General features: G+C 44.2%; 1 protein-coding gene across 7 annotated transcripts in view; it reads left to right on the top strand.

Moving 5' to 3' along the window:
- IL15RA (interleukin 15 receptor subunit alpha) overlaps nt 1–9,835 on the top strand; it is a 37,750-nt gene extending 27,915 nt beyond the window's left edge. The window contains exons 6-9 of one of the 7 annotated variants that reach the window (XR_006544676.2): nt 4,646–4,778; nt 5,358–5,457; nt 6,328–6,403; nt 8,502–8,544. Coding sequence is in view for 5 of the 7 variants with exons in the window: in XM_025264520.3 (XP_025120305.1) it covers nt 6,328–6,403; nt 8,502–8,685 (260 nt within the window). In the remaining 2 variants the exon portion in view is untranslated. Of the gene's footprint in view, nt 1–4,645; nt 4,779–5,357; nt 5,458–6,327; nt 6,404–8,501 lie in introns of those variants that run through there. The other 6 variants (XR_006544677.2, XM_025264520.3, XM_025264518.3 and 3 more) reach the window with 6 other exon arrangements.
- The last annotated feature ends 9,804 nt before the right edge of the window (nt 9,836–19,639 follow it).

The raw sequence follows: 19,639 nt of genomic DNA on the forward strand, positions 1-19,639 counted from the left end.
ATTCTTTACCACTGAGCCAGCTGGGAAGCCCATGTACAAGTATATCTGAAAGAAAAAATATCCTACAAAATTTGAGGGCCATTTTTTTCCAATGTGGATTTCCAAACTATTTTATTATGAGATCTAATCTGTATTTCTTTCCACTTCATGACTTTCACTGGATTAAAATATCAAAAATTCTCTCCCTTATTCTAAAATGCCAGATAATAAACATTAACTGAATACCTACAATAGGCAAAGATAGCTCTGCTCAAGGAACTGTGGAAATACAGAGATGAAAAAAAAAACACTTTAAATCTTTTATGTGGCATGAATAAGATTTCTTTCTTCCAGACTGCTTAATGTAGACACTAACTATAAGACAGGCCTAGTCAGCAAAGACATGAAAATGAGATCCATTTAAATGGTTTTATTGGCTAAGAAGATAGGAATTAAAACTAAAACCCTGCTGCTGCTGCTGCTGCTGCTAAGTTGCTTCAGTCGTGTCCGACTCTGTGCGACCCCATAGATGGCAGCCCATCAGGCTCCACCATCCCTGGGTTTCTCCAGGCAAGAACACTGGAGTGGGTAGGTGTCTAGAAACACTTAGTGATGAACAGTTTCTCCAAAGTATGTCTGTCACACACAATCCCAGCCACCTGGGCCCTAGGAGTGTGTCCCGCCGGTTACAAGAGGCAGAGGCGCTCATGGCACCTTGGGCGTCGGTAGGGGCTCCTATTTCTGCAGCAATAAGCCACTGATTGATCATCTTTGGAAGATGATATAAATAATGCTTTACCATAGCAGTTGCTCAGTAGATATTAATGTAATGTTTTAATCAGTCCACTGGTATTACCATTATCAGTTCTTAAAAAATGAATCATGTAAATGATTATCATGACTTTTATGTATTTGAAGATTTTTTTTGATGTGGACCATTTTAAAGTCTTTATTGAATTTGTTACAATATTGCTTCTGTTTTATGTTTTGGGTTTTGGGCCCCGAGGGTTGTGGGGTCTTAGCTCCCCGACCAGTGATTGAACCTGCACACCTTGTATTGGAAGGGGAAGTCTTAACCCCTGGACTGCCAGGGAAGTCCCTTTCACAACTTTTAAAAGTGGCTCTTTTAGTGCAACAAAATGGTAAATAGTAAATGTTCCATAAGTGAGTGAGCAAATACTCATTGGAGTTTGAGGGCTCTAACATTTTAATACATGTTGAGGGAAATGGTTCTCATTTCACTATCTTCTATATCTATGCACTCACTTGGCAGCCTTGTTTTGTAATCAATAACCTTATTCGATTATTCCAATGTCTGTCTCTGCTCCTTACCTAGGCTATTTTTGAAGATTCCTAGTTGTGAAATGAAAGGACAGAATGTCAGCTACGACGGTGTTTACACTGCCATGTCCATTTAGTGCACCCAAGGGGAAGGGTTCATCTTTCAGACTGATCTCTCAGAGCAGAAGTATATCTGCTACAGTTTACATGCTCAGCCTTTAAAGGGAGCTACTTCTATATCATATCATTCGTCTGTTCAAATGATACAAATTGAGCTTGTGCCAGACATGGTCCTAAGCTGCAACAACATGCAGATTTCTCATTAAAAAGCAAATGGCACTTTACATGTCCTTCAGCTGCAGTTCAGTTCCATCTCTCAGTTGTGTCCAACTCTTTGTGGCCCCATGGACTGCAGCATGCCAAGCTTCCCTATCCTTCACTATCTCCCAGAGATTGCTCAAATTCATGTCCCTTGAGTCAGTGATGCCATCCAACCATCTGTCATTCCCTTCTCCTCCCACCTTCAACCTTTCCCAGCATCAGGGTCTTTTCCAATGAGTTGACTCTTCTCATCAGGTGGCCAAAGTACTGGAGCTTCAGCTTCAGCATCAATTCTTCCAATGAATATTCAGGGTTGATTTCCTTTAGGGTTGACTGGTTGGATCTCCTTGCAGTCCAAGGGACTCTCAAGAGTCTTCTCCAACACTACAGTTCAAAAGCATCAATTCTTCAGCACTCAGCTTTATTTGTGGTCTATCTCTCACATCCATACGTGACTGCTGGAAAAGCCATAGCTTTGACTAGACGGACCTTTGTCGCGAAAGTGATGGCTCTGCTTTTCAATATGCCGTCTGGGTTGGTCGCAGCTTCTCTTCCAAGGAGCAGTGCTTTTTAATTTCAAAGCTGCAGTCACCATCCACAATAATTTTCAGGCCCAAGAAAATAAAGTCTGTCACTATTTACATTGTTTCCCCATCTATTGGCCATGAAGTGATGGGACCAGATGCCATGATCTTAGTTTTTTGAATGTTGAATTTTAAGCCAGATTTTTCACTCTCGTCTTTCACTTTCATCAAGAGGCTCTTTAGTTCCTCTTCACTTTCTGCCATAAGGGTAGTGCCATCTGCATATCTGAGTTATTGATATTTCTCCCGGCAATCTTGATTCCAGCTTGTGCTTCATCCAGCCCAGCATTTCGCATGATGTACTCTGCATATAAGTTAAATAAGCAGGGTGACAATATACATCCTTGACGTACTCCTTTACCTATTTGGAACCAGTCTGTTGTTCCATGTCTGGTTCTAACTGTTGCTTCTTGACCTGCATACAGATTTCTCAGCAGACAGGTAAGGTGGTCTGGTATTCCCATCTCTTTAAGAATTTTTCACAGTTTGTTGTGATCCACACGGTCAAAGGCTTTCGCGCAGTCAATAAAGCAGATGTTCTGGAATTTTCTTGCTTTTTCTATGATCCAACGGATGTTGGCAATTTGATCTCTGGTTCCTCTGCCTTTTCTAAATCCAGTTTGTACATCTGGAAGTTCTTGATTCAGGTACTGTTGAAGCCTAGCTTGCAGGATTTTGAGCATTACCTTGCTAGCATGTGAAATGAGTGCAATTGTGCTGTAGTTTGAATATTCTTTGGCATTGCCCTTTTTTGGGATTGGAATGAAAACTGACCTTTTCCAGTTCTTTAGCTTGCAGAAGGTTAATGGTTTAATTCCATCAATTAATCATTTATTGATTACCCACTCTGAACCCAGCACTTCCTATGTGCTCAGTACAGGAAGACACAAAAGAGAAACCATTGGCAGGGACTAAGGTGTTGACATTCTCATTTCATAACTGCTTTCAGCGAATGTAGGCACAAAGCATGTCAGAGATCCTACCGTCTGCCTGAGCTAGTTTGCAGGTACTGCCAAGAAATGACGATTCCCTGGATATGCACAGAGAACACTTTTTAAAAACTGAAGTATAGTTGATTTACAATGTTAGTTTCAGGTGTGCAGCATTTTTGTAGATTATACTCCATCCATTCATGGCATTGAAACATGTATAATATCATATGTGAAATGAGTCGCCAGTCCAGGTTCAATGCACTATACTGGATGCTTGGGGCTGGTGCACTGGGATGACCCAGAGGGATGGTATGGGGAGGGAGGAGGGAGGAGGGTTCAGGATGGGGAACACGTGTATACCGGTGGCAGATTCATGTTGATATATGACAAAACCAATACAATATTGTAAAGTTAAAAAAAAAAAGAATAGCCAGCTACCAATAGATGATTAAAAAAAAAAACAACACAAAAACTGAAGTATAGTTGATTTACAACAATATGTGTTTCAGGTGTGCAGCATTTTTGTAGATTATACTCCCTCCATTCATGTTATTACAAGATAATTGTCTGTAAGCCCTTCTGCTGTACAGTATATCTTTATTGCTCATCTATTTTATGTATGGTGGTTTATATCTGCTAATCCCCTATCTCTAATTTGTCCCTCTCTCTTCCCTCTTTCCTTTGGTAACTACAAGTTTGTTTTCTCTGTGTCTGTTCCTGTTTTACATATACATTCATTTGTATTACTTGTTAGATTCCACATATAAGTGATATCATACAGTATTTCTCTTTCTCTGACCTATTTCACTAAGCATAATATACTCTAGGCCCATCCACACTGCTGCAAATGATAGAATTTCATTCTTTTTTATGGCTGAGCAATGTTACACTGTACATAAATACTACCTCTTTATCCATGCATCTGTTCATGGACATTTGGGTTGTTTCCATGTCTTGAGATTTGGAAAATAGTGCTGCTATGAACACTGGGGGGCACATATCTTTTCAAATTAGTATTATCTGTCGACTTGTTGATGGTGGCCATTCTGACTGGCATGAGGTGGTACCTCACTGTGGTTACAGAGGACTCCTTCACCCACACTGAACATGGTCCACTGGCCACCTCGGCCGTCTTCTCCACTGCAGACCCAACATTACTGTAGGCTGAAGGCCAGGCAGGGGCTCCTGCCTTCTGGCCTGTGCAATAATCCATCTTCTGCTTCCTCTCTCAAGCTAATCCTCCTCCCTTCTCTGTCTCATCAAATCTCTTTTCCTCTTTCTCCAACCCACGCAGCCTGCTAGGAAACATAAAAGGTTGGAAAACATGACAGTTGATGCATTAATCCACTGTTTTGGCGATTCTGGTTTCAATCTCTTTACTAAATTTGGTGATTCTTGTTTCAGTTTCTTTACTACATTTGCCTGGAAATAACTGGGGAAGGAACCAAGTGTCTGAGTTCCAGGGGCTGAATTCAAATTGCTTTGTCATATCATTGGCTCAGGACCCCTCTTTGCACTTGAGTCTGAGTCCGCATCTTCTATTCTCAGTTAGAAACAGGAAGCAGCATTGTGAAAGTGGAAGTAGAGTTAACATCAGCTCGCCTTTTCCAATAAATCTCTCCATGAACAGTAAATGCATGCCAACCTGATTAGTCAACGTGAAGGAATAGTTTACTGGAGGGTAAGACATCTCTGCTAAGAAATTTGTCTTTTAGTCATAATGATGATTAATGTTAAATTTAGAAGCTCAGAATAATGTTCACTAATTTCTCATGTTTTCTCTTACTTCTTTTGGAATAGCTTTTCTAAGTTTAATTTACTTAGATAAATAAAAGTAGTCTTGTTTTTGTAACTTTAGTGTCTCTTCTGATTGGAGCATCATTGCAAAAAGATCGGGGGTTGGGGAAAATGCAAACATTTTAAAAAAGAAAATAAAGTTATCTACAAGCCCAAAGAATTACTTAATACTTGGCATATATTCTTCAAGACTATTTTGTATATATGGACACATACGTGGCTTACTGGAAATTCTTTTATTCATTTTTATCTCAACCAGCTTTTTCACTTAAGATTTTGTAGACATCTTTCTGTGTTAACAAATGTAGATTTCAAAGTTTTGAAAAGCTGAATAATACTCCATTGTATGGGTATGCCACATTTCATTTAACTGTCTACTGATAAGAGATTTAGATTAATATTTAAAAAAATTATTTTAATGCTTTAGTGACTACTCCTGTGTATGCATTTCCCATTTTCTTAGAATACATTTCTAGAAGTGAAATTAGAGTCAAAAGGAATGGTCTTCTCTGAAGCTTCTGTTACGCATCACCCGTTTCCTCTTCTAGGCTGTAGAAATCCGGGTATGTTCCCTCATCTTATCTCTAGCTGTTTTTGAGGACAGTTCTAGTTGAAGGCACACACAGTTGTGGCCGTCTGTCGAGGCACAGGTCTGAAAAGCTCAAGGCTCCAGGTGATCAATATGCCTCCTGGGCCACAGTGAGACTCCTGGGTCCGCAGTTGTTCAGGTTGTCACCTTAAATTTTTTAAAATTTAGTTTATTTTTGGCTGTGATGGGTCTTCACTGCTGTGTGCATTTTTCTGTAGTTGCAGTGCTCAGGCTTCTCGTTGCAGTGGCTTTCCTCCTCATGGAGTTCAGGCTCTAGGGCCTGCATGGGCTTCAGTAGTTGTGGCCCAGGCTCAGTAGTTGGGGTACTTGGGCCCAGGTGCTCCGCAGCAAGTGGGATGTTCCCAGACCAAGGATCAAACCCATGTCTCCTGCATTGGCAAGTGAATTCTTCACCACTGAGTCACCAGGGAAGCCCCAGATTGTCATCTTAGATGCAGGGCACGTTGGTGATTTTTGCAGGGAGATTTCACAATAGTAAGGCAAACTGGCCAAATCTGCTGGGAGCTTCTGATGGATAAAAGTGTTTTAAAAATAGTACTGTTTCACTTGCTCCTGGGCCCAGCCCTCTTGCATCCACATGAAGGTCCCACCCTCCCTAACAACTCCCAAACAACCACTGTGGCTGTGCTGCCGGGAAAGGAGTGTCCTCTCTGCCCTGATGTAGAACAGACAGAACAGTGTGGATCTCAGGATCTGTTAGTAACTGTGAGCTGGCTGGGAAGGCATCTGGATCTCCCTGCAGAAGCGTAAACTGTACAGAATTTTCAGGCTCAGGAACGCTGGGACTTTGAGCAGGGTGCCACTCATTCTGCTCTCTTTCCAGCAGCCGTCTCCACAACTGTCACCGTGCTCTTTGTAGTATGCCTGGTGTTTCTTCTGGGACGTTGCCTGTGGTCAAGGTGAGTAGCACAGGAGACCCACGCTGGACAAGATGCTTCCTCCCCCGAGAGCAGGGTTGCATCTGATGACCTGGGTCTGCCCTTGCCAAGGAAGACCCTTTCCTGGCTGGAGGTGTGGGTGCTCCCACCCACTCTGTGCTGGGCAAAAGGGGTGTCCAGGCCAAGTGGTCACTGAGTCAGGCCTGTTTCCTTCACCGTCCAAAGGCAGCCTGCAGGTCACTGGTCAGAATCTGGGCAGCCAGAAATGAATGGACGGCATGGGGCCAATTCACCAAAAGCCAATTCAGAGGGAAAGAATGTGCCAAGTAACCGATTTGATGGACGTGCAATTTGTATGATATATTTACGGATTGTTCTTCTTGAATGTACTTGTTAAATACGGACACATGTCCCCATAAATAGGCTCATACGTGTTGGCCTTGGCATTTATAATACTAGAAATTCTATATTTCAGCAAGACTGTTTCTGCCACTTGCTGAAATTTCAGCTTTTATTTTTCTAATCTTTAGGCATTTTTACCATTTCTTCATAAAAGCCTCAAATAGCATGTTAGCCTTAATTCTGTACTTCCATCAGCTGGTAACCAGTATTTTTCCATTCCATAGCTATATGGCTGTTCCAGACATATCAGGTGTGTTGAAACTAAACTTTCAATCACTAGTCACAAAAATTTCTTCCTAAATATTATATCAATATAAAGATTATACCACTCTTCGAGCCTAACTTTGATGAAATGAATATTCCATGAAATGGCACTGCAAAGCCAAAATATAAAACAGCCATCAAAATATTCACACACATCTTCAAAAGCTATTAATATCACCCTATCCAAAAAGAAATACCACAAACTTCATAGTCTAGAAATCAAGAAAAGAAAGCTGATATTTTACTTAAAAATTCATCAAAAAATCCCCCTAAATGCTAAAATATTTGCAAAATAGAAAATTACTTTTAAAAGGATTTTAAGAATATCATTACAATTTAATAATTTCTACATAAAATATATATAGAATTATTCTTAGGAGATAGAATACATTCATTGATTATATTAAAAAAGAATAAATATACAATCTTTTTAAAGACATTAAAAATATATTCTTAAAAAGAATTTGTAAATTTGATAAATATGGCCAATAAATGTGCTCCTAAAAGGAATACACCAATATTCACTGACTGTATTTATGGTACGAGTCATGAATGTATCTTTAAGAACTGGTAAACATGATAAACATTGCTACTTGGGCATGTGGTGAGCTGATTCTTTCCATAAGCTGATTAATCTGCAAATGGGTTATTAGGTGGATTAGTGATTCAACAAATTGGGTTTTAGAAAATTGGTTTTATAAACTGGCCTAGAGTTCTGATTTATAGTTTAGGCCTTACTCCAAGCGGCTCGGGTGTTGACTCTACAAAAAACTTGCTTCTTCTCAGGAGGCAGACTGTGTAATCCACAGGTCCGCATACTCAGGACCTAAAACACACTTCCAGTGACAGGTGGGGAGGCGTGGGATGAAGATTCTCTGCATCCCCTACTCCTGGCTTCTCAAGAACTGATTAATATATTTGTTTATTTATTTAACACTTACTAAATAAATGTCAGGGCTTCCCTGGTGGCTCAGATGGTAAAGTCTCTGTGTACAATGCAGGAGACCCGGGTTCAATCCCTGGGTTGGGAAGATCCTCTGGAGAAGGAAATGGCAACCCACTCCAGTACCGTTGCCTGGAAAATCCAATGGACAGCGGAGCCCCGTAGGCTACAGCCCATGGGGTCACAGAGAGTCGGACATGACTGAGTGAGCTTTATAACCATTACATCACTTTTATCAGGACTGTCAATGCTGGCTTGGCCAGGCTCCTCGTCACTCACTCCTCCCATGGCACCTGGCACTGGAACCACTGCCTTTTGGCAGGGGGTTGGCAAGGTGGGGGGAGCTGCCCCCACAGTGCTGGTAAAACTTGGTGGACAAAGGGGTGAAATGCAAAATAAGATCTAAAGACCACCTGTGAGTGGAGGCAGTCCAGGTGCTCTCCATCAGAGTGCCCGAAAGGAACTGTTTGTTGACACAGTCTCTCCTCTGTCAATTATCCTGCTTTCCAGGCGAGCCCACCAGACACCGGGTGTTGAGATGGAGAGCATGGAGAGTGTGCCAATGACCACAGGGGCCGATGCCAGAGGGGAGGACACGGAAATCCACCCGCATGGCCTAGGAGGCTCTGGGGACGCCGAGACCAGCAGCGGCCGCAGTGAAGGCCCAGCTCTTCCCCAGTCAGAGAGGACCTAGGGAAGACTTGGGGCGCTGGTCCCAGGGGAAAGACCCCCAGGGTGAGGAAACATCCGGCCATCATCTTACCAACGGCCCAGCTCAAGCATCGCCCTTACCGGTGGGTTCTCTGGGCTCAGGACAAATGCCCGCCGTCCGCCTGCCTTGCCTGCCTGTCCTGGGCGTAAGGCCCAGTTCCCAAAGTCCCAGCTGTCAACAGTTACCCGGGAGGGAGTGAAGGCCTCAGGGCTTCCTATCAGGGCTTTTATTTCATCATGACATCTATTCAGGACAGCTTGTCCACTCGATTCAATCCCATTCCTCAGCCTGACCTGCAGGTTACAAAGAGAAGAAACCCACCCGAGGCTCCAAGTGAACTACCAGACTCCTCCTGGATTGGGAGGTGTTAACAAGGATGACACCAGCATTTCAACTTGTAAAACCTTCTCTCGGCCAGGTGCTCTGCGTGCATGGAAAGGGAGCAGAGAGAGACTGTGCCTAGTGGCTCCTCTAGATTTAAGGATTCAGAAAGAAGAAAAGTTGTTGACGTTTTTCTATAGATGTGCATTTATATTTATATCCTAGTCTTTTATATCTACGTATTGTAAGATTTGTATTTTTAAATTTGTTCCTTGTACAAACAATATAAAATGTCTATTTTCAATAAAAAAAAAAAAAAAAAAGATTGCACTGAAAGAACCACTGACGAGAAATGTACCAGAAAGAAAAAAAGGAGATCAGGAATGCAGAGTCCCGCATGACTGAGGTCAGCTTTTCTGAAAGGAGGAAAAAGTCTTGCCTGCAGCCAAGTCGGACTGTGGCTTTGGAGAATTTCCGGTAGCGTTTCCACTTGAGAAGCACGTGCGTGTCTGCTGCACACGCTGTCCCTGTGTTCTTTCCTTCTTTGGTGTTTATGTTTGTTTATAAAATCATGGGCCTTGTCCCAGCTCTTCATTTTACAGATGGGAAAACTGAGACCTAGAGAAGTGACTTGCCCATTTACTCATGCAGAGTCTGCACAGAGTCGGATGGGGGCAGGTACAGGGGCGGGACTGTAAATCAGGTGTCAGCCGCCCCATCACATGGCCAGGGTAGCCAGGATGGGGAGGTGGATTGGAGGCAGAGCAACCAGTCCACCCGCTGCTGGGGCTCTCAGAGTGTTCTTTTTTGTGAATTTCTTCAGGTCATGAATTTAGATGCCTTCATCAGGGCCGGTGCACTGGGATGACCCTGAGAGATGGGATGGGGAGGGAGGTGGGAAGGGGGTTTCAGGATGGGGAACACATGTACACCCAAGGCTGATTCAGGTCAATGTATGGCAAAAACCACTACAATATTGTAATTAGCCTCCAATTAAAATAATTAATTTTTAAAAAAGAGTGAAGGAAGAAAGGGCAGGAATGCTAAATAGCTGGTGCTGGGGATTTCAGAGATGTACCATATTCACTGTCTCTTTCAATGAACAGGAAACACTGCTAACACTTGAGCTGAGCCTTACATACACTTGGTTGTCTGGTTATCCTTACATAGCAGCAGCAGCTGGTGGCTCAGAGGTTAAAGCATCTGCCTGCAATGCGGGAGACCTGGGTTCAATCCCTGGGTCAGGAAGATCCCCTGGAGAAGGAAATGGCAACCCACTCCAATATTCTTGCCTGGAGAATCCCATGGACAGAGGAGCCTGGTGGGCTACAGTTCGTTCACAGGGTCACAAAGAGTCGGACACGACTGAGTGACATCACTTTCACTTTCTTTTACCCTTACATACACTGGTTACCTACACTTTTTTGCTTCTCTCTACAGCTGTTTGTCCCTAAGTTTCTAGAGTTTATTAATACCTGGACCCAGTTTGTTCTTTACAAGAATTTTTAAGTGTATGACCCTTGTTATTTTTAAAACTTATTTAACAGGAACAACATGAACAAAAAGGCACATGCTCAGTGGAGCCAGGGATTTGAAAGGTTTCTGTAAGAGTCGGAGAAGACTGAGCGACTTCACTTTCTCTTTTCACTTTCATGCACTGGAGAAGGAAATGGCAACCCACTCCAGTGTCCTTGCCTGGAGAATCCCAGGGACGGGGGAGCCTGGTGGGCTGCCGTCTCTGGGGTCACACAGAGTCGGACATGACTGAAGCGACTTAGCAGCAGCAGCAGCAGCATGGGATGGAAGAGGGCTGGGTCACAGGGCTAGCTCATGGATTTATGCACATCCTCTTGGGGAGAGTGAGTGATGTGATGCTGTGGAATCACCTGACTCATGTCCAGCACGAAGTCTGCTGTCCACCAAGCACCAACCAAGTTCAAGCTGGGTGAATTATATGTCAAAAGTTAGATCTAGACATAGCAGCAAGCAGGGCTGGGTGGAGTTGCAGTCTAAAAGGACCAAGAGGGCTTGGGTGGGGACAGATCAATCACTCACTCAATCAGGGCTTTTTTTTTCCAGTCCAAGGGATAAAATGAATTCTTTTACCAGCTGGTGCAGTTCTTCTAGGCGAAAGTTTAAACAACCTCTATGATGCCAAAACATACCAAGGCCCCAGAATGCATCCATCATGCAGTGAACATCTTGGAAAGAACTATGTGTTCGTCTTTGAATTCTCTCAGAGACTGGCACACTGCCCTGAAGGTCATTAACAGATGCTAGATCAACAAACTAAAAGATTCCATTGGAGAAGGAACCGGCAACCCACTCCAGTATTCCTGCCTAGGAGATCCCATGGACAGAGGAGCCTGGCGGGCTACAGTCCATGGGGTCACAAAGAGTCGGACACAACTGAATGAATGATCACACAATGTATCTCAGGCTAAGACCCTATGGGTGCCTATGATTTCTGTAGCCCATTTTAAATCATCCCTTTAATAAATTCTCAAAGTCCATAATTCTTCACAATCTATATAAAAGAAAAAAATAGGTTAATTAAAATATTCCTAATCAAAATAAGGTCAAATGTTCTGAGCTGGTTCTCAGGCAGAGTTAAAAGGAGGTAACCTGGGGACGCTCAGCACCCAGCTCCCTATCCTTCTCCAACATCTCCAAGCACCTCGAGTTCTACATGTCCCCCATTTCTACATGCAGTGACTGATCCCAGAGGGCTGGCCTGGGAGGACACAGGGGGCCCAGAAATGAGGCGTCATCACGGAGACCACAACGTACCTGGAAGGGCAGATGAGTGGCACGTGGGGTCTCTGGTGCCCTTCTTCTGTTGCATCAGGACTCGTTCCCATCCCCTCACACCTGTGCCCACGTGCAGGCTAACTGTGAGTTCTCCAAAACCACCACTTCCCACCCAACCTGGAAGCCTCAACTCAGCCAACCTGGAGGGTCCTGCAGGTGAACCCGATGTGATGCCACTTCCTTCAACCTGTCACCACGTGTCGGGCCTCCCCAGCAGCAGCTCCAGACTACTACTGCTTGCTGCCCTTGGGGGCTGACTGGGCTCAGCCAGGCAGGTCTGCTCTGCACGTCGTCAACTTGTCTGCATTCTGTTAGTCGCTGGGCTGAGCTAGAAGGTCTGAGAAGACCTCCCTTGTGTGAGGCCCTAGCGCTCCCTTGCATGAATGCTCCATGTGGCTAGCTTGGGCTTCTTCACAGATGGTGGCCTTGGGACAGCCAGACCACTTCCAGGTGAAAGAAGAAACTGCCAGGCCCCTTAAGGGTGGGGACTGCCACATCTTATGGGCACATCTGTTTCATTTCATTGGTCAAAGCAAGTCGCTGGGCCACCCATCCTCTCGGAGATGTGGTGGGCTGACAAAAAAGGAGGGAAGGAATCAGGGGAACCGTCTGGGGAGATTCTACCTCGGTACTGCCCAGGGCCAGCATCTGTCTTTCCATCCTTGGTAGTCCGTAAATGCCAAGGAGTGTTGGATGGATGAGTGAGGAGAATGATAGGAGTCAGCACCTGCCAGGCACTGGGAAGAGTCCATCTTTTTATTTTTAATGGAGAAAGCACACAGGACTCAAAAGGATCTGTGAGCTCTACAGGTGTTAGAGGTCTTGAGCCCAGATGACACTGTCAGCTGGCTATGAACCTACATAATTCATATTTTTCCCTGCTCTCATTTCCTGTCCTACACAACATTTGTCACAAAGAAAAATGCCTATCATCTTTTTTACCTTGACTTGATCAGTAAATAAGACTTTCGTCTTTATAAACTCTCTTCTAGATGTTAGGAAGTAAGAGAACAGGGACCAAAGGGGCACATTTAAGGGTGGTTACATGTTTCCAACTGACCGATCTGCTTCAATTCTGGCCTCAGAATTTCAAGAACGTAGCTGAGAATCTTGGGTTTACTTGTTGGTTTTCCCATAAGTCTTGAAGGCAAAGAAACCAGCTCAATTCAAATCAAAGCATCCCCAACACCTCACACTGTCAGGAACAAATCAGGAACTCAACATGTGACATTTTCACAGAATTTATAAATATATGGTGTTACAAGTATAAAGCAGTCATGGTTCACACTTTTCTCCCCTAGGGTCCTGTCTATGAACCCACCCATTCTACTTCTCTGGACCTGAGTAACCTGGGGTGTGACGCTCTGTCTTCTCCAATTTGTCGTTGTTGCTCAGTGGCTGTCACATCCGACTCTTTGCAAAACCAAGGGCTGCAGCAGGCCAGGCTTCCCTGTCCTTCACCGTCTCTCAGTTTGCTCAAATTCATGTCCATTGAGTCGGTGATGCCATCCAACATCTCATCCTCTGTTGTCCCCTCCTCCTGCCCTCAATCTTTCCCAGCATCAGGGTCTTTTCCAATGAGTCAGCTCTTCTCATCAGGCAGTCAAAGTACTGGAGCTTCAGCAACAGTCCTTCCAATGAATAATCAGGGTTGATTTCTTTTAGGATGGACTGGTTGGATCTCCTTGCAGTCCAAGGGACTCTCAGGAGTCTTCTCCAACACCACACTTTGAAAGCATCAATTCTTCAGGGCTCAGCCTTCTTTATGGTTTGACTCTCACATCTGCATGTGACTACTGGAAAAAGCTTTGATTAAACACACCACTGTTGGCAAAGTGATATGCAATCATGTTGGAGACCTCTCGCCCACACGCAGAGAGGCTGATATCCCCTTCTCCGGCTCCCACCAGGGTGCAGACCCAGACCCACATGAGGCCCATCGGATGCCCTCACCTGGTGAGAAGCACCGAGTATGGAATGAGCAAACACAACAGAACTGATGGAGCAGCAGCCGGCAGTGCTTCGGAAGCACCAAGTGGTTGTCACGTTGCCGTTGTCTTAGCTCTCCAGGCTGCCTCAGTTCCTCCCAGCTTTCCTAACCTAATTCTCCAACTTCCTGTGATCCTCCGAGCCCCCAACATTCTTCCATTGCATCTTCTTTCCTTATTACAGACTGTTTCCACCACTTGTCACCAAAGCATTCCCACCAGAACAATTTGGTAGTAGAAGCAAGTATTGCTAATCACAGAGAAGTAGGGAAGGAGGAATAACTTTGAATCGTGATCTGCCTTACAGATGACAGAAAAACAGCATAAGCTCTGCTAACAGCCTGAGATGGAGCAGGAGTGGCCTGGAATGGCACACTCACCAACTGTGCAGCTTTGTGGTTCTCCTACAACCCCCTCCCCTGTTCCAGGGGTTGCTGTGACCTTAGGTGGTTCCAGGACTGCTCAGTGACTATTATATAAACAAACTGAAACAAAAGCAGCCTTGAAGAGTGAAGGTTGTGCAGGGACTGGTTGCAATCAGAATCTTTGGGTCCTGCTCAAGTCCCAGGCACTACCCAGGGGGCCCTTTCTCATGGACTCCATCACCATGAACTTCGTTATCTGTACAGGACTGTTTCTTCATGTATCTGGGCAGAGAGCCAAAGGCACTAATTACAAAACTCGCATGGAATCTTCAGAATACCCTCTGAGAAAACCGACATCAGGAGGGCGCCAGAGTTGCTCTAACTCCAAGAGGTCCAGTGCCCCCTGCGCTACATGAGGCTGCAGTGTCTCTGGTCTTCCAGAAACCTCTAAGGTTTCCCAGAACCCTTAGAGGCTGCTCAGCTTGGGGGCTTCCCAGGGGAGAGCTTAGAAGGAATTCTAGCTGCTACTCTGAGTTCTAAGTATGGCAGCTATATTTATTGTGAGTAAAATTTGGTTTGAAGAATGCCATGGCTGAGAACATCTGAAAGGCTTCTATGCTTTGTTTCTGACAGATCTGGGTTTTCGGAAGAGCTCTAGTGCCAACCGTCCACGTGCTGGTGGTGGAAACACCATGGGTTTGGAGATCACACTGGTTTCAACCTGAGCACTACGCTACGTGCTACTGATCAATCACCCTAGAGCCTGGCTCACCACCTGCTCCCCCAGGCTTGTCAGAAGAGCTGAAGGAGGTCACACTTGGTGTCCCAAGTGTGTCTACCAGGCTCATAAACATTGAAGTTGCTTCCTGGATAAGGTCAATGTAAATACCGGACAACCAGGCCCCAGTGGCTGCCTGCTCCCTCCCTCCTTCTCAAATGAGTTCCCACTTTGGGGTATTAATTACCTTCCACACTGTCGTGTGCATCAAAGGAAGTGGACCTCACCCAGACTCCAGGAAAGCAAATCTGGATTATTCTATGCATCACCAACTCCAGCCCACACTCTGCCCTCTACGGAAATATTCTGCCCAGGACTCCCCTGTCCTGGGTCAGGCTTGCTGTTTGCTAGGGAAGGTCCTCCTCATCCTGACTGGCCCTTTACTGTGCTGGGATTCAGCCTTCCTGCAGCTTCCTAAGGAAGGCAGCATGGTGGATGACATTTTTACATGTAAAAGCGCCTTTATTTTACTGGTCCTTTGGTTGGGTTTGGGATGCTAGGCTGGAAATCGCTTTCCCTGGGTTCTGAGGTGCAGCTCCTCGGTGTGGAGTTGCATAACCTGAAGACGTTTCCACTCCTGGACCTTTGCACACAGGTAATGCTTTTCCTGTAGGATCTCCATCTCTGGCTCACTGGAGGTCTATCTTCATATACTTTGCTGATCATTTCAACCTGGAAACTCATAATTCAGTTCTGGGTGATTTTTCATATTAAAAATGAAAGTTGCCAGCTTGTTTTCTTTTTGCCAAACTCCTTTGGCATTGAGATGCTCAATCTCTTAAGGTGGTTCTGATCACGTGTCTCCTTTCAATCTTTTGTTCAACTTCCTATATTATTTTTTCAACTTCTTTCTTTCAACTATTCTATTGGTTTTTCATTTTATACTTTTGTCTCCAAATACACACACACACATACAACTGATCCTGTTATCTCATGCATACACTGTCTTCTCTTATTCTTTGAATACATTTAAGAGGTTTAGATTTTTCTTTTCCTTGTACAGACCATTTCTTTCAAGTTGATTCTTTTCTGTTTTGATATCCCACTTTCATCTTGGAGGCTCTTTTCAGATGGCTGGAGATCCACATTTGGTTGGTCCGCAGCTCCTATTTAAGGGTCGAGCACTAAAAACTTGTTTGAAACCCTGGGCACTTGGGTAGTCTGATGCCGATGTGGGTTCCAGGGGGCCAGTCACCCAAGGAATCTACATCACTGTGGGTGTTTCACTGAAGTTGGGTCTACTCCCTACAGAAGTTGCTGGTCTCCCATCTAGCATGTGCATGTATATGTACAAAACTAGGATGTTGATTCCTAACCACACCCCCACCAAGGGGACGGTGTCAGGAGATGGGGCCTTTGGGGGTGATGAGGTCACGGGGTGAAGCCCTCAGGATGGGATCAGCATCTTGGGAACAGACCCGAGAGCTCCCTGCTCCTTCCTCAGGTGAAGACACAGTGAGAAGATGCTCTCTGTGAACCAGGAAGCAGGTGCTCAACAGGCAGGTGCCAGTGCCTTCCCCTCACACTCCCAGCTTCCAGAGCTGGGAGGAGTTGGAGTCTGAAGGTTACAAGCTTTCTGCTGCAGCCGCCTGAGCTCGAGACGATGACGGCCTGTGACCACCGTGGCCCTGGCCCTCAGCTGTGCCTGGTCTCTTTCAGGAGAGCCTCCTGTTTCATCCTTCCTAGAGACCAAAGCTCTGGATTCCGCCAGGGTTGAGGACGAGACGTTGCCCAGTTTCACAGGACAGCAAGGACATGAGGATGCAACTGGCTTTTATTCAAACTCTCTGCCACTGTTCCTGCTCCACCTTTACTCCTAATTCCCGTGGTCCCAGCACCATCAAGTCCCGCCCCCTGTCAGAATTCTTGGGCCTGGGGAGCTGTCAGTCGTCACTCACTTATCTGTTTCCCAACCTCCAGACTCCTGTGGCTGTCACTTTCTCCCCGTTGTCTTTGTCCGAACAGGTTTATGCCTTTAAAAAAGGATCCTATTTGCTGTCCCTGAAGTATGGCTTCAGGAAGCAACCAAAGTACATATGTATGACTGGTCCATGATCATGTTCGGTTACCTAAAGGCCCCATCCACGTTAGCCCCCGCGGTCCAGCTCCTGGCCTCACTGAACTGACCACGCTAACACCGCCTCTGGCTTTGCAACTTTATTCCCCACCCGTGCTGGTCTGGGCAGTGCTGGATGTTGAAGCCACTTCCACTTAAACCCCTTCCTCTCCTGAATTCAGCAGCAACTCCATCTTTGGGAACTGGCTGTTGCCTCTTCAGAGAATGCTCTTCCTTTCTCAGCTCAAGCCTGGTGTTCCTCTGTGCTTTCTTTTCTGGACGCTATGGTGGAGTGGACTCGTCGAAACCCTCATGATGGTCTTCCTCACCCGCCACTTACACACGACAAATCTAAACTGCCTGCAGTCCATGCCAGTTTGCTGACCTACAGACCTGTGTCCCCACCAGCAAACCTACTTGGGTTTCTTATAAGCACCCAAACTTGACAAGTCAAAACCAAGTCCATCAGTGTTTTTACACAAACCTACTACACCCCATGTTTTCTGTCCCAATGAAGGGTACCCTCACCCACGCTGCAAATGAGCCAGAAACCCCGGGGTCTTGTCAGGATTCCTACCACCGACTTATTACCCCCAATGAAGCCCTAAGTCCTACTGATTCAACCTCTTTAATCCCAAAAGCAGAAGTTCTCAGAACTCAGTGCACATCAGAATCACTTGTAGGGCTCGTTAAACATCAACATCAACCAAATGTCCCTCGACAGATGAATGGATAAAGAAGATGTGGTACATATATACAATGGAGTATTATTCAGCCACAAAAAGGAACAAAACTGTGCCATTTGCAGAGATGTGGATGGACCTAGAGGCTGTCATAAAGAATGAAGTAAGTCAGAAAAAGTAAAACAAATATCGCTCATATGTGGAATCTAGAAAAATGGTACAGATGAATTTATTTGCAAAGTAGAAATGAAGAGACAGGTGCAGAGAACAAATGTATGGACACAAAATGGGGAAGGGAATGGGATGAAGTAGGAGACAGGGACAGACGTATATACAGTACTATGTATAAAACTGATCACTAAGCACAGGGAACTGTACTCAATACTCTATGATGATGTAAATGGGAAGGAAACCCCAAAGAGAGGGGATGCATGTATATGTATTATAACTGATTCACACTGCTGTACAACAGAAACTAACAGCATTGTAAAGCAAAGACATTCTAATAAAAAGTAATAATAATAATAAGAATACTAACTGCTGGCCTCAAGTCTCATGAGTTCTGACCCAGCAGATGTGGGTGAAGAACAGAATGTGCATTTGTATCAAGGTCCCAGGGGATGTGACACTGCTCACCTGGGGGCCACACTCTGAGGACCACTCACTAGAGGACAAGCCCATCTCACTGGACCACTTCGCCTGTGCTGGTCCAGCCCAGCAGATGTCATTTCTAGCTGAGATCAGGACTCTGAGCCTCTTAACTGAGCTGACCTTCTCAAAACATCCTCCAATCTACAACTGGAATGCTCTTCCTGAAAAGGAAATCTAATGTCTTACAATTTCTCACTGACTTCTCATAATTTTTGAGCACACCACCCACACTCCTTCGTGTCCAGCACCCTTGGTGACCTGGCCCTCCCTAGCCTGCTCCTACTGCACACATGCCCCAGCCAAACACATCTCATCTCTCCAAACATTTCCTACAGGTCATACCTTTAATGACTGCAATTTCAGTTGCTGATATTCTGTGATATTTTAAAATTTCTCTGTACCAATACTTTAGGTTCATCAAATGCTATCACCTAGTTTTTTAAAAAAAATCTAAAATCTGCCTTGAGAATAATTATATGAAAGGACAAAGTAATGCATAATCTACAATGCACTATGATATTTTAACACTATTTCAAGAATAATTTTTATTTCCAATAACTTCTAAACAAACGGAATATGACGTGACATAACAGAATTTGTTTTTATATGGCTAATTCTGCATCAGAACCTCTCTATACATGATAAAATCAAAGAAGATGGAGACAAATCAGAAATCCTAACTTTGAAATAAAATACTAGAACTTGCTATTAACAGACTGAACATTCTTAAACAGCTGAAAAAAGATCTCATTTAAGCTATCAATGAGAAGGGGTTACTTAAAAATGAATGAACCAAAGAAAAATATCTGGAGCTAGCTTATAATTATTTTCCTTATTCTCCCAATTTATGTGGTGTAGAAACAAAACAAATCTCTACAGAAAATGTGCACAAAAACACATTCACAACTAAATGAAATCAGGGAAGCCCCATGTTTTAAAGATTAACCTTTATAAAGGAGCTAAAAGATTTTCATTTCCATGCAGTGCTTAGTTTATATTTTTGAATAACACTTTTATTTTTTTCAGCTAATCACTCATTAAAATGATAATGGATATTTAACACTTATACACAAGGGTATGGGATTAGAAGATGCAAACTATTATGTATAAAGTAAATAAGCAACAAAGATATATTGTACAGCACAGGGAAATATAACCATTTTTAATAACTTTAAATGGAGTATAATCTATAAAAATATTAATTATGTTGTACGCCTGAAACATAATATTGTAAATCAACTATACTTCAATAAAAAAATCTGTAATAAAAATAAGTAGAATAT

The sequence above is a fragment of the Bubalus bubalis genome, chromosome 14, assembly GCF_019923935.1.
Source record: "Bubalus bubalis isolate 160015118507 breed Murrah chromosome 14, NDDB_SH_1, whole genome shotgun sequence".
Lineage (NCBI taxonomy): Eukaryota > Metazoa > Chordata > Mammalia > Artiodactyla > Bovidae > Bubalus > Bubalus bubalis.